At 39.4% G+C, this 24,380-nt stretch overlaps 1 protein-coding gene across 1 annotated transcript in view; it reads left to right on the top strand.

Moving 5' to 3' along the window:
- The window catches only part of ppp1r13l (protein phosphatase 1, regulatory subunit 13 like), a 38,693-nt gene extending 17,822 nt beyond the window's left edge, over nucleotides 1-20,871 (top strand). The window contains exons 10-13 of the mRNA XM_042487006.1: nucleotides 134-269; nucleotides 996-1,160; nucleotides 2,663-2,857; nucleotides 20,816-20,871. Of these exons, the coding sequence (XP_042342940.1) occupies nucleotides 134-269; nucleotides 996-1,160; nucleotides 2,663-2,857; nucleotides 20,816-20,871 (552 nt within the window). The remainder of the gene's footprint in view (nucleotides 1-133; nucleotides 270-995; nucleotides 1,161-2,662; nucleotides 2,858-20,815) is intronic.
- Nucleotides 20,872-24,380: the final 3,509 nt, after the last annotated feature.

Genomic DNA, 24,380 nt, shown 5'->3' with positions numbered 1-24,380 from the left:
AGTGGATAAGGCCAGTTGCAGAAAAACTTCTTCATTTAACATAAAACTTTACTGATTTCTAAAAGTTTAAGAATATATTTGTAACATTACAGTTTAGCTGATGAATCTATTCTGTGTAAAATGTCTTCAACAGATGAACGACCCGAGTCAACCCAACGATGAAGGCATCACCGCCCTTCACAATGCCATCTGTGGGGGCCATTACAACGTGGTGGACTTCCTGGTTCGGATTGGAGCCAATGTCAGCGCACCAGACAGCCACGGCTGGTAAATATCTGTTTATTCTGTTCAATCTATATATCCTCTCTTCAGTGGTGGAATTTAACTACCGTAAATCTTCAATTAATGGTGCAGGCTATCATTTCCTTAAATCATTAAACTCAATAGACTTATATTTGGGACAGGCACTATATAGGACAGGCTTTTATTTCCTTTCACACAAAACACACTTTGGTGCTCATGGTTTCAGTAAAATGAAATGAATGACTGAATTGTGGAGATCTTACCAAGCTAATGCTGTAAGTAATAAGTCCATATTAACATAAGTTTAAGCGTACATACTAACATTAACTCCAGCAGGTAGCCAACAATCTTTTTATACATTAAAAGTACTTCTATAAAAATGTACCGCATGGTAACCCGACTGGGCTTCTAACTGAGACAGACATTTATTTGTGCAAACGTGTAGCCACACCCGGCTAGTAAAAGGGAATGGCCATCTAATTGGGACTAGGCTTATATTTGAAGTTTTACGGTAAGTACATTTACCCAAGTGCTGTACTTAAAGGTCCAGTGTGAAAGATTTAGGGACAACTAATGGACGAAATTGTATAACATTCATAACTATGTTTTTATAGTCTATAATCACCTTGAAATAAGAATTGTTGTGTTTTTGTTACCTTAGCATGAGCCGTTTATATCTACACATGTGATATATTCAGAACAGCAGCGTCTACTCTCCATATATTAACTGGCAGTTCTTTGGCCCACAGGACCCCCGCTGCATTGTGCGGCCTCTTGTAACGACCGTCCTCTGTGTGAGTTTTTGGTGAGGAATGGAGCTGCTGTGATGGCCATGACAGAGAGCGATGGCGCCATTGCCTCTCAAAAGTGTGATCCTTTTGCTGTTGGGTTTGAGGAGTGTGAGAGCTTCCTTAGGGGTGAGGCAGTGACACCCACACATGCATCAGTACACACACACCCTATGACACTATGCTATTAAATGCTAAGAGTCAAACATTGCTCCACTTATTGGTGCTCTGACCTTTGCTCTTTTAACTGTTAAATGTGAGTTTGAGCTCAGTCATTCACACACAGGCATGTAATGTAGCTGATACTAAAACACCCATCATAGAACTCAAGATTACATTCATGACTCTTGACCAATATTCTCATTCAAAGTAACCTAAAGGTAACAGAGAGGGTTCTGGTGTCTTACTCAAGGACTCATCAACAGCACACATTGTGATGGAAAGCTCTGAATAATATAGGATTTTTGTGATAATATTTGGTATCCTAATGTATGACCATACATATCAAATCTGTATTTTTGGCAGGATGGAAAAGCCTTTGAAACTGATTCCAAACGTATCAAAAACATTTATTTGAACAGAGACAGTGGAGCGTTGAACAACCTGTTGTGTTGCACAGGTGCTTTGCCTTTTAATACTTTGGGTTTTATTCAGGTCAGTTCAAAGGGGCTTTGTTGGCATGTTAAAATATACAACTACATTGCCAAAGCAAGTGTGGAATAAAAACCAAAAAAATCTATGAACAATAAGTAAAGATTTACCAGATGCTATTACTAATTGGGTACACCTCTTGCAAACCCAACAAATAGGGGAAAACATACCTAGAAGCCCGCTGCTCACCATGTCACACCGTTTTGAGGAAACAGATCACTCAAACTGGAAACCGTAGCAAAACAGAAAACACTATGTGAAGATTGAACATGCCCCCTAGCCAAACAGCTCCACCTGGGAAAAAAGACACACACACACACACACACACATATACACAAGTCACAAACATATTCAATGCACATAATAACCAACAGTATTTCTAAGTATTTCTTTAAGGAAAAATACAGAAAGGAGTTTCAAATAAAGCAATGAATTCCTTAATATTTAATAAAAAGTTGACAGTATAACCTTTAATGTTTCTTGTATATGCATATTTATCCTGTTTTCTTTTTCTTTTTCTCTCCAAGTTTTATTGTTATTTACAAGTACAATAGAAAATCAGACAGTACAACAATAGTTTGCGCCGTATGCAAACCAAAAGGCTCTTTCAAAATGCCAGCAAGCGAACTAGCAAGAAACACAAATAATTAAAAAAAGAACAAAATTAACAAAAAAAGCAAAAAAACAGCAACAACAGCACCTACAAAAAACAAACAAACCAAAAACAAACAAATAAATAGATACTAATGTAAATTAAGAAAGAAAATAAATGCAATACAGATCATAAACTTGCTATCTAACTGTAGCAAGTGAATATATGTGCAACTGTATGCTTTATCAACCTAAAGTGTTTTAATGTGGTCACTATTCCATCTGTTGTTTTTAGGACATGGTTGCTATTAAGGGTGATCATATTGAATTATACTCCTCTACTCAACCTCATATAAATTTCTTTAATCCTGTTTTCTTTTTGATACCAGGCATGGAGGAGGCCATGGGTGTGGAGAACAGCGGGGTGCTGTACGCTCTGTGGAGCTACCCGGCTCAGGCACCTGATGAGCTGAGCTTCAAAGAGGGAGACATGGTCACCATCCTGCAGAAACCTGAAGGGTCGGATTGGTGGTGGGCCTCGCTCTGTGGCAGGGAGGGCTTTGTTCACACACAACAACTTTGGGGTAAGATACCAATTTATAGACAAAATGTTGAACTATATAATATAGTCTTGGTATGACTAAAACAGATTTAAACCAGCATTACATCTATACTCCTCTTTCTGATGTGTTTTTTTTCTTGTTGAACCGGAAAATATATTTAAATAAGTAAATAAAATATATATATACTAATTAATATATATTAATCATGTAATATGAAATATATACGTATATATGAATAAGTTAATAAATAAATAAATAAATAAAATAGTTTTAAAAAATGATATAAAATAAATATGTAATACATTATTTATAAAGTAATAAAAAATTGAATAACATTTAAAAAAGAGGATATTAGAACCTGCTTTTATCGAACCATAGAATAGGGGTGTATAGAAACAATAATATATGCAGAATGAAAAAAAAAATTCAGCACCTTTGTAGGGAGATAATCTGGCATTTAAGTAGCAATGCAGTCAAACAACAACAAAAAACAAAGTATTGTTTTCATTGTTCAGTAAAGACAATCCGTCATATCTGTGGGGTTGGTTTGGGAGTTTTTGTTTTAGTCTAATTGATCTCTAAAATCTGCCTGTTGTTTTTTATAAAGAAGACCCTTTTGACCATATCTTTGTTGAACTGTATTTTTTTATCAATGCAAATAATAATTTAAAAAAACATGACTGTTAATGTTTTGTTTCTTCCAGCTTTTCCCAAAGGTTCGACCAAAGTCTCTCTGCTAACTGGTCTCCTGATGCTGGCTAAACTGGTGCAAAAGACTGTCTCAGAATCCTGTGCTTTACAGCTGCACACTTGTTGTTTGACAGGACTGTGTGATTATGAGAAGGCTGTATTGCTGCAGAGCTTGAGAAATGGTTTTGATCTGTCAGTCAAGGAGAGTTGAAGGAGAAGTCTCAGTATTCATTTTGGCCTCGCTGACAAGGATAAATCTCTCTGTAAGACATCATTTATACTGGCTCTGCTGCAGGATATTTTTTCTAGTAAAGCTACAACTCTGTGCTGTGCTAAACTTCTTTCTCAAGCCTATGCCTGTCTATCCAAAGGTTACAAAAGGGCTATGTTTCCTTCTGTTTTTGCTCAGCTGTGTTCCAGTCAGACATTGACATTTCTGACTCACTTGCTGGTTACTAATCAGAATGCAAACAGTGGCTGTTCAGTCCACTCATCAGTGAGGTAAATGTAGCTGTATGCTGTCAACAAACCCATGATTGCTCAATTTGGAAAAGGGCTAACCTCCTCATTACTGGCGCAGAGTTGTCTGCTGCTACATCAAAGAAGCACAGAAAAGTGAAATAGAGTGGTCAGGAGTTGACATGGAGCTTTTATTCTTCTATGATGTTGCTAAAAATATACTGTGTGTGTATATCACTACTTGCAAAATGAGTGATATTTACACAGAGTATATTTTTAGCAACATCATAAAATAATAAAAGCTCCATGTCAACTCCTGACCACTCTATTTCAAAAATGTAACTGCATCTGGCTGGTTGAGGTTTAGGTCTTTCATGCTGCCTGTATAAATTCATCTCTTTGGAAAAGAGCATTTTTAAATGAAAATTAAAGTAGTGTTTTAGTGGATGTTTGTGTATTCGAAGTGGTAGAATGAATGTTTGGTGACGCATTTGTTTGTTTGGTGTAGTTTTTTTACATATCAGTTTTCAGTGTAACACTTACTGCTGTGCACCTAACCTGTAACTCCTCTTCCTCTCATGTACGGGTGGGTTATGAGACAATGGGCCACTGGGCACAGACATGCAAACCGCCTCTTCATCATTCTAGCAAGACATACAGATTTTACAGCTGTATAGCCTGTATTTGTTGTTGCTTTGCAGATCTTTGTGTTCATTATGCATCTCTGTGTGGTCTCCCATTGTGCTGTTTTTGTCTTTTTGTTATTTATTTTTTGTCATGTTTTGCCCATATTTGTAGTCCCTTGTACACCCATTGTCTCAGTTTTATGTCTATTTGTGGTCAATTTGAGTCTTTTTGTAGACATTTTGTGTCTCTTTTTCGCTGTTTTGTCCCTATTATTAGTAATTTTGAGTCCCTTTAGCACCCTTTGCACTGCCTGTTACGGTGGTAATGTTGCACTGTTATTCCGCCTCACTCTAGCAGCGGAGTTAGTAACTGCACCAAATGGATGTCTGTGTAAAAGGGACAGGTGGCAGGATGGGTGTGATGTTTTGACGGCGTGTTATGTGTATGACCCACTGCTGGGAGATTTAAAAAGCAGCTAGAAGCATTTATCAGCTAACTAAAAGAAGAGCTGCGGCCAAAAATGAAAATTGGAAATATTGAAATTGGAAATACAATTAGGTCCAGGATTTCCTTATACTCCAAGCAGAGGACGAGATCAACTGCCATGTAACAGAGATGATAAATTATTTTTGTTGCCAGTTACTGATTAGAAACTCTGCAGAAGTATATGTTATTAGTTATGCAAGAGGCCGACATTGTTGTGTTACATGTCATGTCCGTCACACCTCTTTTGCTTCTGGGCTGTTTGTAACCACACAATAGATGAGATGGCGCCGTTGTTTGGTTCTGTGTTAAAATGCCAGCACATTCTCACTCTGAACTAGAACGTCATAGGTTGATATGGGAGGTCACTGCCCGACCGTCACCATGTGACGACTTCAGAGTGAGACTGGGTTGAAAATGCACAGGCGGCATATAGAGGGACTTCATAGTGGCCTTATAGCGCTATCTCTGTTAAAAACTTTTTTTTTTGGTCTCTTTCCAGCTGTTTTGCATCTATTTGTTGTCTTTTAGTGTCTCTTTGTAGTGTTTTGCTGTTTGTTTGTGGTCAATTTGAGTTTCTTCTGGTTGGCACATGTTGAATTTAAGTGATATTTTGCAAGTGAAGGTCAATGGGGCCCTTGACACTGGTCTGTGCCTGGAGACCTGTTTAATAATCCACCCATGCTTTCAAGGGGCGCACAGTGATCAAATGTTCATATTCAATAAATACGTACACGAGTCACAGGGTTTTGACTTCTATTGGAATCCTTTCTCACAGCAGTGTGTTCAAAACAAGAAATGCTCAAGAAACTGTCTCTTACTGACCAGCAGATGGCACTGTACAATCAGATATAAATTCAGATATAAATTCAGCAGAAGCATAATATTTACTTTTGGCAACACCAGCAGCAAATATAATAATGTAGATATATAAAGTGAGACATGATTTATTCAGGCTGTTTTGTGCAGCATCATTCCTCTGTGTTGTGCACTATATTAAACCCTGTTAATACACTGTTTCTTCTTCTTTGAAGTTATATTTATTCTCATGTTCTTTCTCCCTCTCCTTTTACACCACAGAAAACTCAAGCAACTGCTATGATTCTTAATGATTCAATTAGCTGCACTATTATGCATAGGGATAATTACAAGAGAAACTATACACATGATTAATATTTTTTTAATTAAGTCTGACTCAAGCCTTTTGATCTGCGGTCTATCTCTACCCACTGGTATTAAGAAAACACCAACGCTGGTGTGCTTCATCATAATCCCAGAGGAAGATTAGTGTCAACATTGTTTGAAGATGACTGCTGTTTAATGTTTTTCTTTTTTCTTTTTAATGTAGATTATACATAGGATGGTGATGAGGATGACATTCACAATTTACTCAGACACTCTCTGTGGTGTGTACCTGTGGTGAGCTAATGCAGTCTTTCAGATTTTCTGGTGAATAATTTAGATGATTTAAGTGAAATGAACTGTCCGCTGGCCCGTGGCAGCATACATAATGTTCTGCTGAAACAGATCTCCTCTTGGCCTTGGCTGGATGGCCACGCTGAGGAAAGGAACATACACTGCAAAATGCCCGGGTCTCATCTTTATTCATAAAACATTACATTTCTTCAATAACTAGACCAAGGAGGGGAGATCATTTGACTCATGCCGCTGTTATTTCTAGGGAGAAATTAATAAGACTCATTTCATCACATTAAATATAATTATTTGTAAAGAGGGAATTTCCTACTTCTTCATCATAGGCTTTCCCAATTTTCTGTAAAGTAAGTCTTTGTTTTTGATGGAAAAGATTAGTCACGGTCATTTAAATCATTGGTTCATATAGCTCTCAAGATTATTAAAAAGGTTAAAATATTTCTGTTCTCCAAATTATGCTCACTGTTTTCTGACTTTCCTGTGATCTTTTATCGTGAAAAACTACCCAGCTGGCCACCAACATTGTTGGACGTTGAGATTTCATTGAAATTAGGGTGATGCTGGGTGACCAGAGTTCAATTTCAGGCCAATGTCTAATGCCCACGTCAATTCAACATAGAGCACTAACGATGGATGACGTTTATATTTTGTTGCTTTTAAGTTGTGTTGCTAAGTAAACAATATCCAATGTCTTCCTAACGTCTTGTGCAAACATTATCTCAATGCACAAAGCAAATGACTTTGATGATTTCATCAGCATAGAATGTTAAAATAATGGCCATAGCCGCTGTGACCGACACCCATTGGCTTGTGGACACCCATTTTGAAGTGTTGTTTTCAGCATTATGGCTGTCACCACATTGGTTTTTAGGAGACAAGTGACCATATTTGGGTGAGAGGGTGGAGCTGTGAAGGAGCGAGGGAATCTGACTAAGAAGCAGAGGACACTTTTGGTCTGTCACTCAAAGCGACCCACCCTTAAATATGCATAACTTTAAGCCTTAATAGAATGTAAACAGGTGAGTTATATAAAAATTCAGCCCCTGTACAGTTGGCATGTTTAAATTAGCTATAGAGGTCAAAACTGTCTTAATACCATGCTGTAAATATGTTAATTTCTGCTGTAAAGCTGGGCAGTTTAGCCCTTTAAAACTTAAGAAACTTTGGCTTGATTTCTTTCAAAAACATGGGAAGAAGGAAATTTGTAGGAAAAGAAGAAATTACCCAACATTAGCAACAAATTAAGTGAGTGATGTCACTCCAGATTTCAAAGGGTTAACATGGGGGTCTATGGGGATTGACACTGTTTTGGAATCAGTCTCAGGCCATTAGAGAAGCTGCACTTCTTGGCAATCTGTTAACGTCCATGAAATATGACATTCTAACATTAGACATTTGGATTATTGTCAACCTGATTTTTATTCAACAAAAATTTAACGTCTGCTCGATGTAGGAGTCCAATATTGTTCCAGTGTCTAACATTAGACATCAGGCCCTAGAGTGCTTCTTCTAACTAAGACAATAAAATAAATCTAATTTCTTGCCACTGTCACAGACATGTAACCTTTGACAAGAAGTGGTGAGTAGCTTCAATTTACAGGGTCACAAGCTCGCTCATTTAAATTACTGCTATCCTAAATATCTGAATATTTATTACAGAAAAAAACCCTAATCTAATGCAATACAAAACAGTGTCACAATAACTACATTTGTGAATGTTTCTTGTTGAAACTGAAAATCAAACATGGCTTCTCTGAGATATTTCTAATGCAGAGCTGTTGGGTTAGATTGCTTTTTGCAGGCGGTTCTATTTTTCTGATCACTGAGTCGTAAACACGCTCCTGCCTGCAACCACAAATGCACATATTTCCTCAGGCCCCTCTGTCCCTGTTGCTCTTTGACAGTGCTGCACTGGAGAAAGAATTGTATCTGCAGCAGTGAACGGTTTTGTGCTGAACAGTGATTCTGTTGAAGCAGAACTCATTTGATGCCTCATTGAAAACCCATTACAACCACGATGGAGCAAAATGAACTGTTATTGACGGAGGTCTGCAGCCAGAAGGTTCATGGTGGTGGAGGAGTGGGGTTACTTGCCCGGTCTGCGGCGTGGTTGCACAATTTTATTTTCATCTTATTCTCATTCTCCTCACTGTGTTCAATTCTGCCTCACCACGCCCACTTACACACACACCCATACACACCATGATTTCAGCTATGCTGGCCATTATCAGCGCCAGCCTCTTTGGCCCATCAGGATCTGACAACCCCACTTGGCATGACAGGCCAGCCCTCAACTGTTGTGGTCAAATAAACACATATGAGCACTAAGAGCAGGGGCTTCATAGGCATGAAGGAAAGTGGGGATGCTCTGCAGAGAAATAGCACGGCTGAGACAATGACACAGCAGGATGGGAAAACTGAATGAAGAGAAATTAGTGTGTGATAGAAGGAATGGAATACCTTCCTGAGCACACCTCGCAATTTTCTGTTTGATGGGATACTGTCCAGAAAAATGCAAGAATAATCTATAAGCCACTCAACCATTACATGCAATGTGCTTTAGCTACTCTGACTTGCAGCATGTAGAATCAATTGTTACAACCTGAAATCACAAAAAAGAAAGGGAAAGAATACTTAAAGGAGCAGTGTGTAAGATTTAACGAGATTTAGGCCACGTTTAGACGAGAGCAGCCCTACTAAAAGCGAAAAATCTTTCCTTCGCAATTTTAAAAAAAGTCAGCATTCATATGATAACATTGTGAAAACAATCCTCTTGTATACTGAACTGCAAAAACAATGGAAAATGCTGTAGTGTGTATGCTAGGCCAGTAGTTGGCGGTGTAACTTTGTAATGCCACACCATAGAAGAACACCATGTGCCTGCACATGAAGGCGTTACTCTACAGTGTTCAGTATAAACAAACAAGACTATGGTGAATGCACACACATAAACCAACAATCTACACTTTGCTGGAGGAGTATGTATAACTGCAATATAGTCAGCAGCACAAACACAGCTCGATAGTCCACCATTGTTGTAACTGTTGTCCTCCTACTAGTGCACGGTTATTTGTCTGAAAGGTAATGCGCATGACAGAACACGGTGACAGAGAGGATGGCATATTCAAAAAATTGCACTCTGGAACCCAGTTTCAAAAGTTTTCCTTTTCAGGCCCCTAAAACGCCATTGGTATGTGAACGAAAAGCCAAACTGCAACAAAAGTTTAACTTTTCATGGAGGAACCTTTGCTGTGTAATGAATGGCTTGTTGCATCTAGTGGTCAGGATTGCAGATTGCAACCAGATGAACCTTCTCCTTGTTAGAATTCATTCAGTGTTCATTGTTCAGGAGGTTTTTACTGGGAGCCAAATTATCTAAAGATGACCTTGCAAAAAATAGAAGCATGAGGTGGTTTTAACCAGTAAAAAACAATGAATAAAAGAGTGTCACGTTACAAATCAGTAACCAGTGCTGTTTGGCCTGTTTGTGATGAGCACCTTCGAGGTTCTCCAGTGTAAAGAGTTGCTAAATTTCCCTGTTTTTTATTCTTATCAAACAAATATATAGGGGTTTGGTCAAGACAATACACTTGAAGACGTCCCCTTGGACATTATACTGGGAGTTTTTCACTATTTTAGTTGCATCTAGTGGTGAGAACTGCAGATTGCAACCAGCCAAAACTTCTCCAATGTGCCCAACATAAAACAGAAGGTTTGATCAGGGAGTCGAATTATTCGCAGAGATCGCTTCCTTTCCAAAGCAAAGAGATCCAGTAATTAAAACCAGTTAAAATACTGAATAGCAGTTTCAGCAGTTTCAACTTACAAACCCGTGTTTCTCCAACACTGTTCAGCTTATTGCATGTGGGCCGCTAGCCCAGCACCTGCTAATTTGTGCTTACGTTTTTTTCTCTGATAACTTCAGATCCAGATGTTATGGAGGTTTATGCCAAGAACCGAATTTTCTGCAGAGATCTCCTTCTCTCCAAAACAAACAGACCTGGTGATTCAAACCAGTAAAATCAATCAAATCAAAGCAGTTTCACGTGAATAAAATCAGTACTTTTCCGATGCTGCTCCTATGTTAGTTGACACAAATTGGCAAAAAGGCAAAAACGCAAATGACACTCTCTAGAGCCAGTGTTTGGTTTGTCCATTCTGGGCTACAGTAGAAACATGATGTTAGACAAGTTAACAAAAACACAATGGGCGTGATGCAACAACATTCTCTAAAATTTCTCTTATGTTTTACCTCAATTGTCTGATAAGAGAAAATATAAAAGAAGTCGACTAAAAGTACACCAAATGTTCTTAACCTTCCAAATCTGCTCTTACCCAGTTGTGCTCAATGATGAATCCCATTTGACCATAAATCAGCATAAGTTTGCATATGTAACACCCCCTAAACACTATAGGGGCAGATTTTGTGCCATGTGCAAAGACTGGCACAGTGGTCACATGACACAAGAAAAGGCAAAGGGATGCACAGTAATTGAAATCACAGTAATTGGGATCAATGTGCCAAGTTTAGTGGTATTTCTGTAGCCCTGAAATTTAATAATCCAGTCAGTATAATTACTCTAAAACATTATTTAAATTGGATTAAATGATATTCATGCATTTTTTAAATGTTCCTCAAATGTAAAACTTATTTTTATTGCACTGGGCAAATAATTTGTCGCCTGTAAGATTTCTTTTTTTATTTTCTTATCTTGGTAAGACTTTCTTGACCAGTCATAACATTTTCTCGTACCTAAGAGAAGAGCAAAAACAAGAAAACATTGATAAATCTCAAAAATCAGTGGAGACTAACAAAACAAGAACACACTGTGAATATGAGCAAAAATAAGGGAAAATTTGTGCGGATATATTTTTTTTGCATGAGGCCCCATGATTCTTAAATCACTTGATTATACACTAAATAAGTCATATTCCATTTCTGCCAATGTCTCTTTAAATCCTACATACTAAAACTGTATAAGGAGGGGTTTATTTCATAGTTTTGTTTGTGAATATGGAGGCAAAATTTAAAATAAATAAATAAAAGGAAGCTGGAAACACAGACTTTACGACTGACATGGCTGGGGTATACAATGTCTCTGTCAGAAGATGGCAACCAGTGGACCCACAAGTCATCAATGTTGTATGTTTTTGCCTTTTAAGTATTGAACAGACGCCTCTCTCAGTTGTACTTCTGAAGAGATTGGTTCTGTCAGACCGGCGGCGGGAAAGTATCTTATAATGTGATCTCAGCAAGAGTTATGCTTCATTATTTAGGGACAACAAACAAGTGTGTATATGCGTGTGTGTTTCTGTGGCTCTGCATTGCTGCCACAAAAGTTGGATGACGGATGCAGTCATACCAAGTGCCATGTCTTTTTCCCAACAGTCCTGACCAGAACTGGCCTGATGTCTCCTTACATTTGAGAGTATGTGACAGCCGGCAAACTGCCTTGAAGGGAGACCCTCTGTGCGTGTGTGTGTGGTTTTGTTTGCGTGTGTGCACATCTACATTTTTGCATACATGCTCCACTCTCGCTCAGACACTGAGGTGAGCAGACAGATCTGTGGCCCTGCAGAAACAACACTTTACTGAACCCCTGCATCAATGGCATGCATTCAAAATAAAGAAACAAACAAATAAAAAAAACTTTTAAAACGGTGGTAAAAGCAGCCTGCAAAAACGTCCACTCCACTTGTGCTTCTTTCTTTCTTTCCCTACACCTCGGCTATTCCAGCCATGCTTTGTGCTCTTGTGGAGTAATGAATAATAGAGGAGTGCTTGTCCTCCCTCACTCCCCTAGTTAATCAGAGCTCGCCTGGCTGCCCTCTTCTCTGCCACTCCTCACTTTAATAAATCATTCAGGCCTTCAGGACAACAAGTCCGTCAGCACAGGCTAAGCAGGGGCCATGCTGGTAAAAAAAACAACCTGCCATCGACTCTCACTACACCCTCCTGCACCACTCCAAACCAGAAGCTGCCCTGTCTCACTATCATCTCTTTCCTCTGTGTCCTTCACCTTTTCAGTTCTCTTGTGTCCTTGCCTTACTCCTTTTTTCTTTTTTGGAGACAAATCAGACTGGCAAGGAGTCCCACTCCATTTCTCTTCCCCCCTTGCTCTCTCTCCCATGGGGAACCATTTCACTTAAGCTCTCACCCTGCCAGAGTTCGACCCAACGCGTAATGTTCTCATTCCTCATCTCTTTTCTCCCTCTCCTCCTTTACGCCTCCACTCTCTCTGCCTGACAAGAAATTCATGCTGGGGATGACGTCACGTGTCCATGTCCCCAATGGATGCTGCTGTATAGCGGGTCATAACAGCGATGGATACAAAAAACACTGCAGTGTTGGCAGTGTTTTTCACCATTCACAATTAAAGGGTTGCAGCAGCTTTATTTACACCACCAAGAAATGTTTTTAGCAAAGCAACAAAGGGAAAATCTGTATATTAAGTAATCCCAGGAGCAATTTTGTCATGATTTTGTGAATATTCACAAAAGAGTTATTTGCTTCACCCTGCTCTCTTTGTTTTAGTCAGTGAAGTACTGCATTTCCTATAAATGTTTTCCTCCTCTTCTGCATGCTTTTTGTGGGTTATACATCAAACATATAAGTGGTGAGAGCAATTTCATCGTGTAGTAAGGCCACTGTAATCACCTGAGGCTCAAAATGTGTGCACTAGAATTTCATTCTGGTTTACTGAGACAGATGATGGTGAAGAAAATAATGATTGTTGTCTGTATGTGACTGCTGAGAATCAGTGGGAAAAAATGGTGAGACCAGAATGAAGTTATTAAGTCTACAAACTGGCAACAAAACACTGATGCTTTTTGATCTGCTTTCAGAGTAAGGAGAACATCACCAGCCAGGAAAAAATAAAAGGACTTCAATCAGAGCACACTCGTAAAGAGCCATAATTTCTCAGTCAGTTGTGATTGATTCAGAGTTAGAAGACATGAAAACAGTGCAAAACCATGCCAACAGTCTCTGGCCTCATATCCACGGCACGGCACGACACGGCACGGCAAAACTTGACTTGATTTAATAATTATGATAATAATAATAGTAGTAATAATTATTTTTATAGCACCTTTAAAAACAGAGTTTACAAAGTGCTTTGACAAATAAGGCAAAGCAGAAGCAAGAGGATTTTCTTGCAGAGGCAACACAACCACAAAAGCAAAACAATCATTCCAAATCCAGGCCAGAGAGAAACAACTACAAACCAAAAATTGCAATAACAACCCATACCAATAAGAGTTAATACAATTCAAAGAATATAAGCAGTAAACACAGACATGATAATTAAGTTCATTCAAACCACCTGATCCTCATTTTACACCCTCTGAGCAAGCTGAGCTGAGACCCCAGGTGGAGTCAAATCACTGCAGACCACTGAGTGGTCAGAGAGTCACTAGAAAGCACTTGTAAGACCATTTTCGAATAGCCCAGCTATTATCGATAGTGACAACAATTTTTTTATTCACTCTACCCAGATTTAAAAAAAAATAAAAAATTCACACTGTGTTCAATTGTCAAAATTCAGATGTTCATTCTGTTTGGTTGCTGATGAAAGGATCCAGCCAGAGAGCACTCTATGTTCGTGTTGCTTTGAAGACAATGTCATGGCAGTTTCACACTGCAAAGCTATTGCAATCAGCTAAAAATCCCACCTACACTGATGTGGTTCTTTCTGCGGTAGAAAACGAAATCGAGACGAGAAGCTGGTACCACAGCCTGTCTCCTAAAAATGACATTCATATACAAATAATTTGAAACAGTCGTGACATTTTGAGGGAAAAGTAATGCTGAGCTGGTTAAATTCTCTTTTAGCACAGTGAGAAAATGCTGCTAAATGACGTGACTGGCAAGTGGCAAAAATGTTGACACTGAACGTTTTTGCAAAGTGTTCACTAACAACAAATTTCAGTCGCTTTTTGACAAGTCAATAGTCAATCTTGCCATATCCATTCATAGTGACTCCAGCCACATGGTTTCGATTGCCTTTTTTATAACACAGTCAAAATCTTTTGCTAACCTTAATCATAGTGCTCTTGTTGCTGAAACAAAAGTTTGGCTTTGAGTGTGTTTCCTTACCTGAACAAAATGTCTCTGACAATAACCCAGGCAGCAATTATGTTGCCACAACAACCCAATGAAGAAAGCAGTTTGGTAACATGTATGTCATTTCTAGGCAGTCGAGTTGAACTGAGCAGAGTCGTACCATGCAGTGGGATTTTTATATTTGCAATGAGCTATGGTAAACATGCCTGAGAGCTAGAAACTCAAAGGTGAAACTGATCAGTCTCATCATGTCCCTCAATAAGAATGCAAACGTATGTTCTATATTCTCCTACTCTGGATCAGGTTTTTATTCAAATGAACACCAAGGACAACAACAGGAGTTAGATTTGAAAGTTTTCACGTAAGCCTTTGTTTACTTCCTATACTTGAAATACTCTGCCGCTCTTTGCTGTTCTCTATTCTTCTCTCGTCCATCCATCCGTCGCTCTCAGATCCTCTCTGAGTATCATTGCTCTGTGTGAACAGCCTCTGCATCTAACTCTGTGTCCTCTCCTCTCTCTTCTGGGTGTTCTCAGCCTCTTTGAGTCCTTTACAGACCGACTGCCCGAGCAGCAATTATTTTTAATTTGGCTCCATTAACCAAGCACCCCCCACTCACACCACCTCCACGGCGGGAAGGTATTAATCACTTTAATTGCCAAAAAGCAAGAGACCTCCGCCCTGTCCTCCATCTCTCATCCTCTCTCTTTGGATATTTCTTGTGCTCTCTCACTACAGAAGTAAATGAATGACTCAACATGAGCCTTTTCTTCATCAAGGCTCCCCCTCTCACTTCGCACATTTCGTCCCTTTAAATGGCCACTCAGGCTTTTATTTAATTATTTAACACAATTCCATTACATCAAAATGCAGCAGCGACTCTCAAACGTAATGTTTGTGCAAGTACGTGTGACTCTGTGTGTATGTGTGTGTGTGTTGAATTCGCACTCCAGTATGTGTGTATGCCCTGGTATTTTCTTGCTGTCTGACCTGATTAGTGGCTGTTCCACCGTCCCTTTCAAATGTTCCTAACGAGGTGCTGTTTCAGTTCACTGTGAGGTTAATGAGTAAAAGGAGGAAGATGTGGGAAAATTTTGCTGCATCTGGTTAAAAAATATATTGAAAGGGCACCAAACAAAATGAGAGAGAGAGAGAGAGAGAGAGAGAGAGAGAGAGAGAGAGACTGTGCAGAGGAGAGTTGTGTAATATCATCATTTTGTGTGGTGACCTCAGTTAAATAGTGCGGTCAGCCTTGTTGCTGTGAAGCACTCCGCATTAGACAGCTCTGTTCATGGCTGTCCACTGTGCTACAGTGTGGATATGACCTCAGATGAACTATGTACTCATGATATATGTAAATAAATTTGTAACATACTGACTGCAGAGAACAGATTAAACTGGTTCTTGGTGGAGAAACCAAGCAGCAAACCTCCAAGGCTGAAAAATTAAGCCAATACAGAAGTGCCAAAAACTGCAGTTCATGGGATGAACGCTTCATTTCAAAACAGGGTAAATCCCTGTACATGTGAAAATGGCCAACTTCACAGCAGTAAATTAAGATGTTTGGTGGAAAAAACAGTTTTGGTCTCTATAGCGGATTTCAACACATGACAGCTTACAGGGGGTGAACTCACACATTTACATTTTATTAAAGCCCAAAGTTACACATATTTAAGAGTGGGTGCAAGGTGTTAATACATGCTCTAGCCACTTTTATACTGCCTGTTCAGGGCAGGAATATTGCACCGTAATGCCACCCAGCTGCATGTTCTGTACAATACAGAATGGGGGGACAAAAGGGTCTCCTCTTTAAGCCACCACAAGAGGTTGTAACAGCGCTGAAAAAGTGTTTGTATAAACAGGAGAGTCAGCAGGATGGGATCATGGGCGGCACAGATATGACATTTGGCGACATGTTATGTGAGAATCCCACCAAAGGAGATTTGAGCAATAGTGGTTAGCAGTTAGTAGCTGATTCAGAATAGAAGAACAGTAAATGTCTGCAAATTGAGAAAACAATGAGGTTCAAAATCTCCTTACCCTCCAAGCAGGGGATGATATCAGCTTCCATATGACAGAGACAGTAAATGGTGTTATTGCTATGCTATTTTTCGTAAAGTGTTGCCAATGTGTGTATTATATGTCACGCTAGAGGCCGAAGCTTATGTGTTATGTGTCATGCCGATCACAGCTCTTTAAATGGCAGGATGCCAGAATGCTATCTAAAAATCACACCAGAGCAGCATGATGCTGCAGTCATGGTTCTGTGTAAAAATGCAAAGGCGGCATAAAGAAGGGCCTTTGTCTCGGCCCTACAGCATGATCTCTGTGAGTCGATCCTCCCCTCACTTCACAACTCAAACCTTTCATCCAAATATGGTCACTTCGGGCACCAAAAAACTATTATTATTGCTGGGTGCCAGCAATACCGCAAACTATCTTCATGTAATGAAACATGTACTGTAGACTATTGTGCATCTTGTTGCAAAGGTGTCATGTAATCCCATGGGGGATGGACCACTAGGTGGCATGACACTAAAATAAAAACATTCATTCATTCATTTAGTCATTAATTCATTCATTCATTATGCAGTCTATGGGGGAAAACTTACAGAAACAAGACTGTAAGGCTGCAAGTAGTCATATTTCTAACATGTGTATTTGTCATCGCCAATAAAAACATGACAGTAGCAAAAAAATGTTGGACTTATGTTTCAACAAAATTTAACACATTTACAACCTAAATTCAGACAGAAAATGCATTAATATTGCATAAACCAACTAGACTTTTTTGATGAAACCTGAAACAACAGTATTTTCTTGTGCTGCGTTCAGACACACAACTTGTAAAATTTTCCAAAGAAATCAAGCCAATTTTCTCAGGTGTCAGGAGGGTTAAAAACACGTTTTTCCTTTGCACTGTGCAAAACGTTTCTCTAAATTTCTTATCTAAAGCTGTTCAGTCAACCACTTGAGCTGTTCTTAATGACTTTAAAATGTGTCATCACTTTGCTTAGCACGTCACTTCATGCTTCTTTCTACTTGGTGAATAATGTTGCCACCAATCTGAACATCAGTTACTTGTTTAGTTCTCAATGTACTGATTTAAGTTTTGCTCTCAGCCTAGATGTTTTTTAGGCTACATTTGTTTATTGTTACATTTGGATGTTTACCTCATCCCCATAGGCCTAATTTTTATCAAGCATCTCCCACCAACCATCTGGTTGAGGGCTGTTCCAGGTTGGTGCATTGTCTGCTCGCACAACCCTCCTGAGGATGGATGTTAGAAAGGAAAGAAAGTGATTGTGACTACGCCAAAAAGAGACGGAGGACAGATGAAAAATCCTCTGGAAGCTCAGTCCAATTTCAACGGCATCGAGCTGCTGAAGCAATCACAGTTAGGCCGTGCCAGGGGCGGTATCCCATCAATAAAGTGGACAGGACTGTTACTCTTTGGGTGGTCACTTTTCTGAACTCCCTTCATATCTCTTCCTCCGTCCCCCTTTAAATGATTCTCTATGTTGTCCCACCATAGAAGCAATACTCCATGCAAAAATCTATCTTTTGAGTATCAAGTTTTAGCTGCAGCAGAGGTCAGCTAAATTATGTCAGTTACACTTGACACACTGAGTTTTCAGAGCAAAGTACTTTACCTTTTTGTCTAGAACGACATTCTGTACTTAACCTTTGAATTCCTGAGCAAATTAGTACAATTTATAAAAAAAAAAAAAAAACATGGGGAAAAAGCCAATTTACAGATGTATGAGAAATGTTCCACAAGTTTCAAGAAATTAATATATTTTGAAAAAAAAAACAATTTAAAAGCTAGTTAAAAATGTCTCTGAAAAAAATTATAATTATCAGAATTAAATATTTATATTGATATTACATTTCTTTTTTGTTTTTAGTTTGTTTTTTAATTTACTAATTTTAAGGTAATTTTCTTGTACTTTAAAAAAAATCTTGCTCATTTTTGGTCATTTTTTAAAAAAAGAGATCAAAGTGTCACCATAAAGATATGTAGGTTAGGTTTAGGAAAAGAAATGTGGTGATGACTTACCTTAAAATGGTAGAAAGTTGGCATAGTTCTGAACACTCATCCTCAGGGGAAACTCCTGTGCTGTGACTCTTGGCACTGAGCTCAGGTGCTTCCCATTTATCTTGATCATCTTTGAGATACAGCTTAATTGATTGGAGCACACCTGTGGGGAATATAAGTTATTGGACATGATCTGGAAAGGTGCACACCTGTCTATGTCAGGTCGAACAGCTGACAGTGTGCATCAGAGCAAAAACTGAGGCGTGAGTTCAAAGGAACTGCCTGACACTCAAATCTCAAGAGCAAGCACACAATCATTGTTTTTTCTGATCAAGTAAAAATTGCTGTGGAGTGGTGTGACCATGTGTTTTGTTTATAATCTGACTGGGACTTGCGTAAGTCAGATAAAGTGTCAGCTTATTTAAATAGTACTTTAACTGATAAGTTTAAGTACTATTTGTTGTAGTTTTGTTGGTTTAAAAAAACTTAACAGTCTTATTAAATGACTTTGTAAGAATGCTTTCATAATTCATGAAGCTATGACTTTATTTTTTTTTCAAATTCCCCTGTTGTTCCACTGTTTTCACTCCTCTGGTTCTGCGACCTTGCTTTCCGTTTTTATCAGCAGCCTGAGTCCAGTGCCACATGCACACACTGTCACAAACAAGAAGTCACACAAGTGTTTCAAATTCATCTCGTTTAGTACCACAAGGTCACTAATTCACATTTAAGACATGTTTCAAGAAGTCAGTCCCACCCCCTTTATCACAGCTGATCATCGTCTGACGAATCACTTTGATTAGGCGTCATTGTGCATCCAAGGAAAATTTTATACAGATTTAGCAACCCGTGACAATATAAATTTTAACATAAAAATGGCCCTAACACTGATTATAAATTTAAACTGATGTTGTTTTTTTGCTATTATTTGATATTATATCCGATATTAGCTAAAATCTGTTTTGTTCGCACCCCCTCCACAGCAGTACATTGCTGAGACTCCATTCTGCTTCTCTGAAATAGGGCATGCCAACTGTAGGTCATAAATCCCAACTTCAAAAGATCCGAACTATCCCTTTAAAGCCAGCCTCTTCTTTTCATCTCATGTACAGAAAACATCATTTGATGGACACTTTTTTATCTGCCATGAATGCTTCTCTTGAATCACAGGTGTCTCTCAGGTTTTCATCACAACAAGCTGCTGTTTTGACATGTTGGTCCCCAAACTCTCCTCCTCAACGGTGCATCACTTTTTGTTCCCCTCACAGCTCGCCATGTAATCAATTCACTGGTACATTAATCTCTCTCCTCCTGAGAAACCCTCACCCCCTCCTCTTTCTTTCTGTCTCTCTCCCCTGCTAATTCAAACACACCAGCACTCCAAATATAGAAAACCAGATCAGCATGTAAATCATGACACTTTCTCAGACATGGTCACAGAACAATGCATCCATATTCAATATCTGCGCGTGTGTGTGTGTGTGGGGGGGGGGGGGCTGACACGTGAATCTCACACTGAGCTCTCTCCATTTTTATTGTTCATGTATCCCTTTGCATTTCTTTCCTTGATAAATGATTCAGGCCTCCAGAGACAGAAAGCGGAGGGCGAACATTCATGGGGAAAAAAATGAAAGAGTCATGAGCCCTGACTTTCTCCATGTATTGTTTCTCAGGGAAGGACAGAGCACAAAGGCTGCATTTCTTCTGTTGTGCAGCACACACACACACACACACACACACACACACACACAAATCAGCCCTCATCAGCTGTGTGCAGCTCAGACTGGAGATTGAGCTGCTGCATTTGCATTTTGCCCAAAGTGCTTGGCACACAAACAGGATCTCTTGTTAGCCCTTGTCTGTAGCAGAGATAATAGATTACATCTTGCTAAAATATCGATACGTCCCGCAGCGCTGCTTCACAACAAAAACAACAGCAGCATCTTGGACACATATGTTTTGGGTATCTGAATAGAACATATGAAATGTAATGCTATAAGCCAGCCACACAAATGCTATACTTTCTAGCAGTAATTATTTTTTAGAGTGCCAAAGTGATTTTGTTTCCCCTCTTCAGTGAGTATTGGATTAGCTGTGTTTTCCCTATTGAGCTTCTTACCACCTCAGGCTTTCTGCTAATACAACACTCCCCCATCTCTCCCCACTTCTTCCTCCCTCGCAGGGTTTGCTGAGGTGGCCATTCATGTGGAGATGTTGCAGCCGCAGCTCTCCAAATGAGAAAAAAAACTCACGCATATTTAAAATATTGCTCTATTTGCCTACAGCTATATTATCTCATCAAGAATGTTGTAATTGAACTTAATTTCAAGCAGTGTTGTGCTGAAAAGCCCCACTGTGTGTAGAAACACTGCTGCATGTGACCGTCTGTCATCTCATTGCAAGGTGGTTGCCTTTTCACCTAGAAGTTGTCTCAATCCCCCGTCAGCTCATTATTCTCAAATCGGCTTATGGAAAATGACTGACGGCTGAGAAGATAATAGTCTTATTCTCACCTCGTGACACGTCAGCTTCAGACAGTGGCATGCAACACAAACACACACACAAGTTGAGGCTGGATGGTGGTGATGATGAAGAGAGGCCCACACCTGATCACAAGAATTTCCCTAATATTTGCAAAACAAGAAATTCACACATAAAGAATATTAAAAAACAGACCACTTTTACAAAATTGTGCATTTTAGCCTCAACTATTAAAGTCTATGACTCAAGCATTTCCTTCTTTGCAAAGATGGATCATGATGGCTTTTATTACAATCGCTAGTGTAAAGCTAGAGGGAAAATAGCCTTCATCTTTAAAGGAAAGTTCACTGACAAAATTAGTCAAAACTGCATATTTTCATTCTCATCTGTAGTGCTTTTTATCAATCTATATTGTTTTGGTGTGAGTTGCAGAGTGTTAGAGATATCAGCCGGAGAGATGTCTGCCCTTTCTATAGTATAATGGAACAAGATGGCACTCAGCCGGTGGTGCTTAAAGCCCCCCCAAAAAATAAATTCCAGAAAGTATGACCCACTACTCAAGATAATCCACAGACCTTGTTATGAGCAGTTCATGTAGTAACTATTTTTTTTCTGACAAATTACACCTGTGAACTGTATCACCGTGCAGAAGGAAGCATGCATCTACTCATGAGAGAGCTGTAACATTAATATATGCTGTATATTAGTGATGCTAGGTGAGCTAACAGTAGATGCACGCTTCCTTCTGCACAGTGATACGGTTGACGGGTGTAGTTTGGTAGAAAGGAAATTGTTCCTGCATAAAACTGCGCACAACAAGGTCTATAGTTTATCTTGAGTAACCGGGTCATGATTTGTGGAAAAGAGTGCAATCTAGTTCCATTATACTGGAGAGAAGGCAGACATCTCTCTGGCCGATATCTCTAACACTCTGCAACCACAACAAAACAATCTAGATTAATAAAAAGCAATGCAGGTGAGAGGAAAAAATATGCACTTTCAATTTGGATTGTTTGTTTTGCATTGATTGTACTCATTTTGCCATCTTTAACTTGTTTACTTTTTCTTAAATGAAAGAAAAATTTAGTGACTTATGGAGAAGGGATTCATTGTCTGTAAATATTACTTTTTTGTCTGTCTGCTTGTTTATATAATCATTTCTCTGTTTTATATATTTGAAATAAAACAAATCAAAAATCAAGTCACTAATATCTTATATGTTGTGCAAGAGAAATTTACAATAGATTTGGAAGCTGAAACAACACTGAAACCATGAAAGTGAAGATGCACTGCAGGTTTTTACAAGCCGTTTTATGTATTTGTGGTAAAACCTTGATCATACTCAAGGTAGGCAGCCCTGCTTCTAAATTGCACGATCAATATTGGTCTTACATGAACAAAGCCATACATGGGTATTACTCTATGCAATATCATTAGTGCCCTCATCTCAATCCCCCACCAAATCAATCCTCCTATCTCCTTCCCTGTCCTTTACTCTGTGAGGGCTACAGGAGGGAGAGAGAAGGAAAAGAAAGAGATGGAAAACAGAGTGATGGGGGAGGATGTGCTCAGACTAAGGAGAGTGTATTGATCCCTGCTTCATGATGGACTGAGAGGCGGCTTGTCACTCTGACAGCCAAAGACAAATGGAGCATCAGATAGGCAGCTTTGTGGCTGTGCTGACCGGCTGGAAAGACCCAAAAAAACAACAACAAAAACAAAAAACAGCCAAAAGGTTAAACCGTTTCAGGGGGAGGGGGATTCTAGCTAAGAGCAGTGCACCTCATTAAATACTCAGCGTAAGCCTTGTGGATTTCATTGATTGCTGGTGTCCAGCAATGCCTGAGCTTTATCCCACGTGGCCTCCTCTGAGAGAGGCAAAATGAGCATGAGCCCGAAGCAGGGATGATTGTTTTGCATCTTGAGTCTATTTCTGACTGGAGATCCTAATGTGGACTGGCCCGGGCGACTAAAGTGGGTCATAGGGTGAAGCAGACATGAAAGGGCTGACACAAAGTGAAGTCATCCTCGCTGGGGGGCATCTCACTGCTGCCTCCATTCTGGTATTGCACATACAGAACACAAAGCCACTGCAAAACACCACCTTCCTCACTTTTTGTTCCCCCCGCCACTGCGTTTTGATCGCTTCCTCTGTCCATTTTTATGTTTGCCTCATGCAGCATGAGATATTCATCTCTTTCTTGCACCTTGCTGCAAACTGCGGATATTTCATTTGCAGCCACAATCCCAGCATCCACTGGCATCCCAGTAAACACACATTTGTTGTTGCTGAGGCTAACCTTACACCACCCTGCTGCATCCTCTAGACTTAACCCCAATCCTGATTTCAACCCAAAATCAAGCCCCACTAATCCTCTTAAAGAAGTAAGAAAAGGCAAAATGTCCTCACTTTGCATGAGTGTGCATCCCTATGAGGACCTCAGAGTAATTGAAATATAACACACACACACACACACACACACACACAGGCGCGTGTCTAGGGAGTGGCCCGGGGTGGCATGGACCCAGGATTTTTTTCTCTACCAGTACTAGGGAGGGGCTACACCAATACGTGGGAGTGTTGAGGCCGTTGCTCGACTTTTTCTATTTCCAACGAGTCTGAGTCATCATCTTTCTCATCAGCTGCCCCAGAGATAGAATTTGGGTCTGGATTTTTATTCCCTACCTACACTTTGGTCAGAATGCAATGGGCCAAGCCAATATGTTCAATGACAAATGGTGAATTCAAATGCTCCTCGGAAAATCCAAAATTTGAATTTCCAATCAGAAAGTTGGTGTTAATGAACTTTAAAGACGTAATGTGAATAAAGAAAAATGGGCCTGATCATGTGACAGGAGAGGAATAGCGTGCTAGTGCTCTCCGCTACTTCAGACTTTAAATGACTTAAAATACTGCCTTGTCTGAAGCAAACGTTAACCATCACAAGTTGTATTTAAAGTTTTTAGCAAATTATTTTGTCATGTGGATGTCTGGTAAAACAATTTACAAGGAGACAGACAAAGAAAAGGGAACATATACCATGAGACTCAGATTAACTGTATTAAAGACTCATTTGACATTTTTTAAAATGATTCTATTAAGAATACTTGCACTGTGTTAAACAGGCTGAGCAATGCTGAGACACAAATAGGTGAACTGGAGGACCAGTGCGCCATGGACAAAAAAGTAATTACAGACCATACTAAATATATGGAATTTTTTGAAAACTAAAATGACGCTCTTGGGGTCTCATTGTAAAAGAACC

This window comes from Plectropomus leopardus, chromosome 5 (assembly GCF_008729295.1).
Source record: "Plectropomus leopardus isolate mb chromosome 5, YSFRI_Pleo_2.0, whole genome shotgun sequence".
NCBI classification, from domain to species: domain Eukaryota; kingdom Metazoa; phylum Chordata; class Actinopteri; order Perciformes; family Serranidae; genus Plectropomus; species Plectropomus leopardus.
Note: the sequence above shows the minus strand (reverse complement) of the source record. Positions and strands in the feature narration are given on the sequence as shown.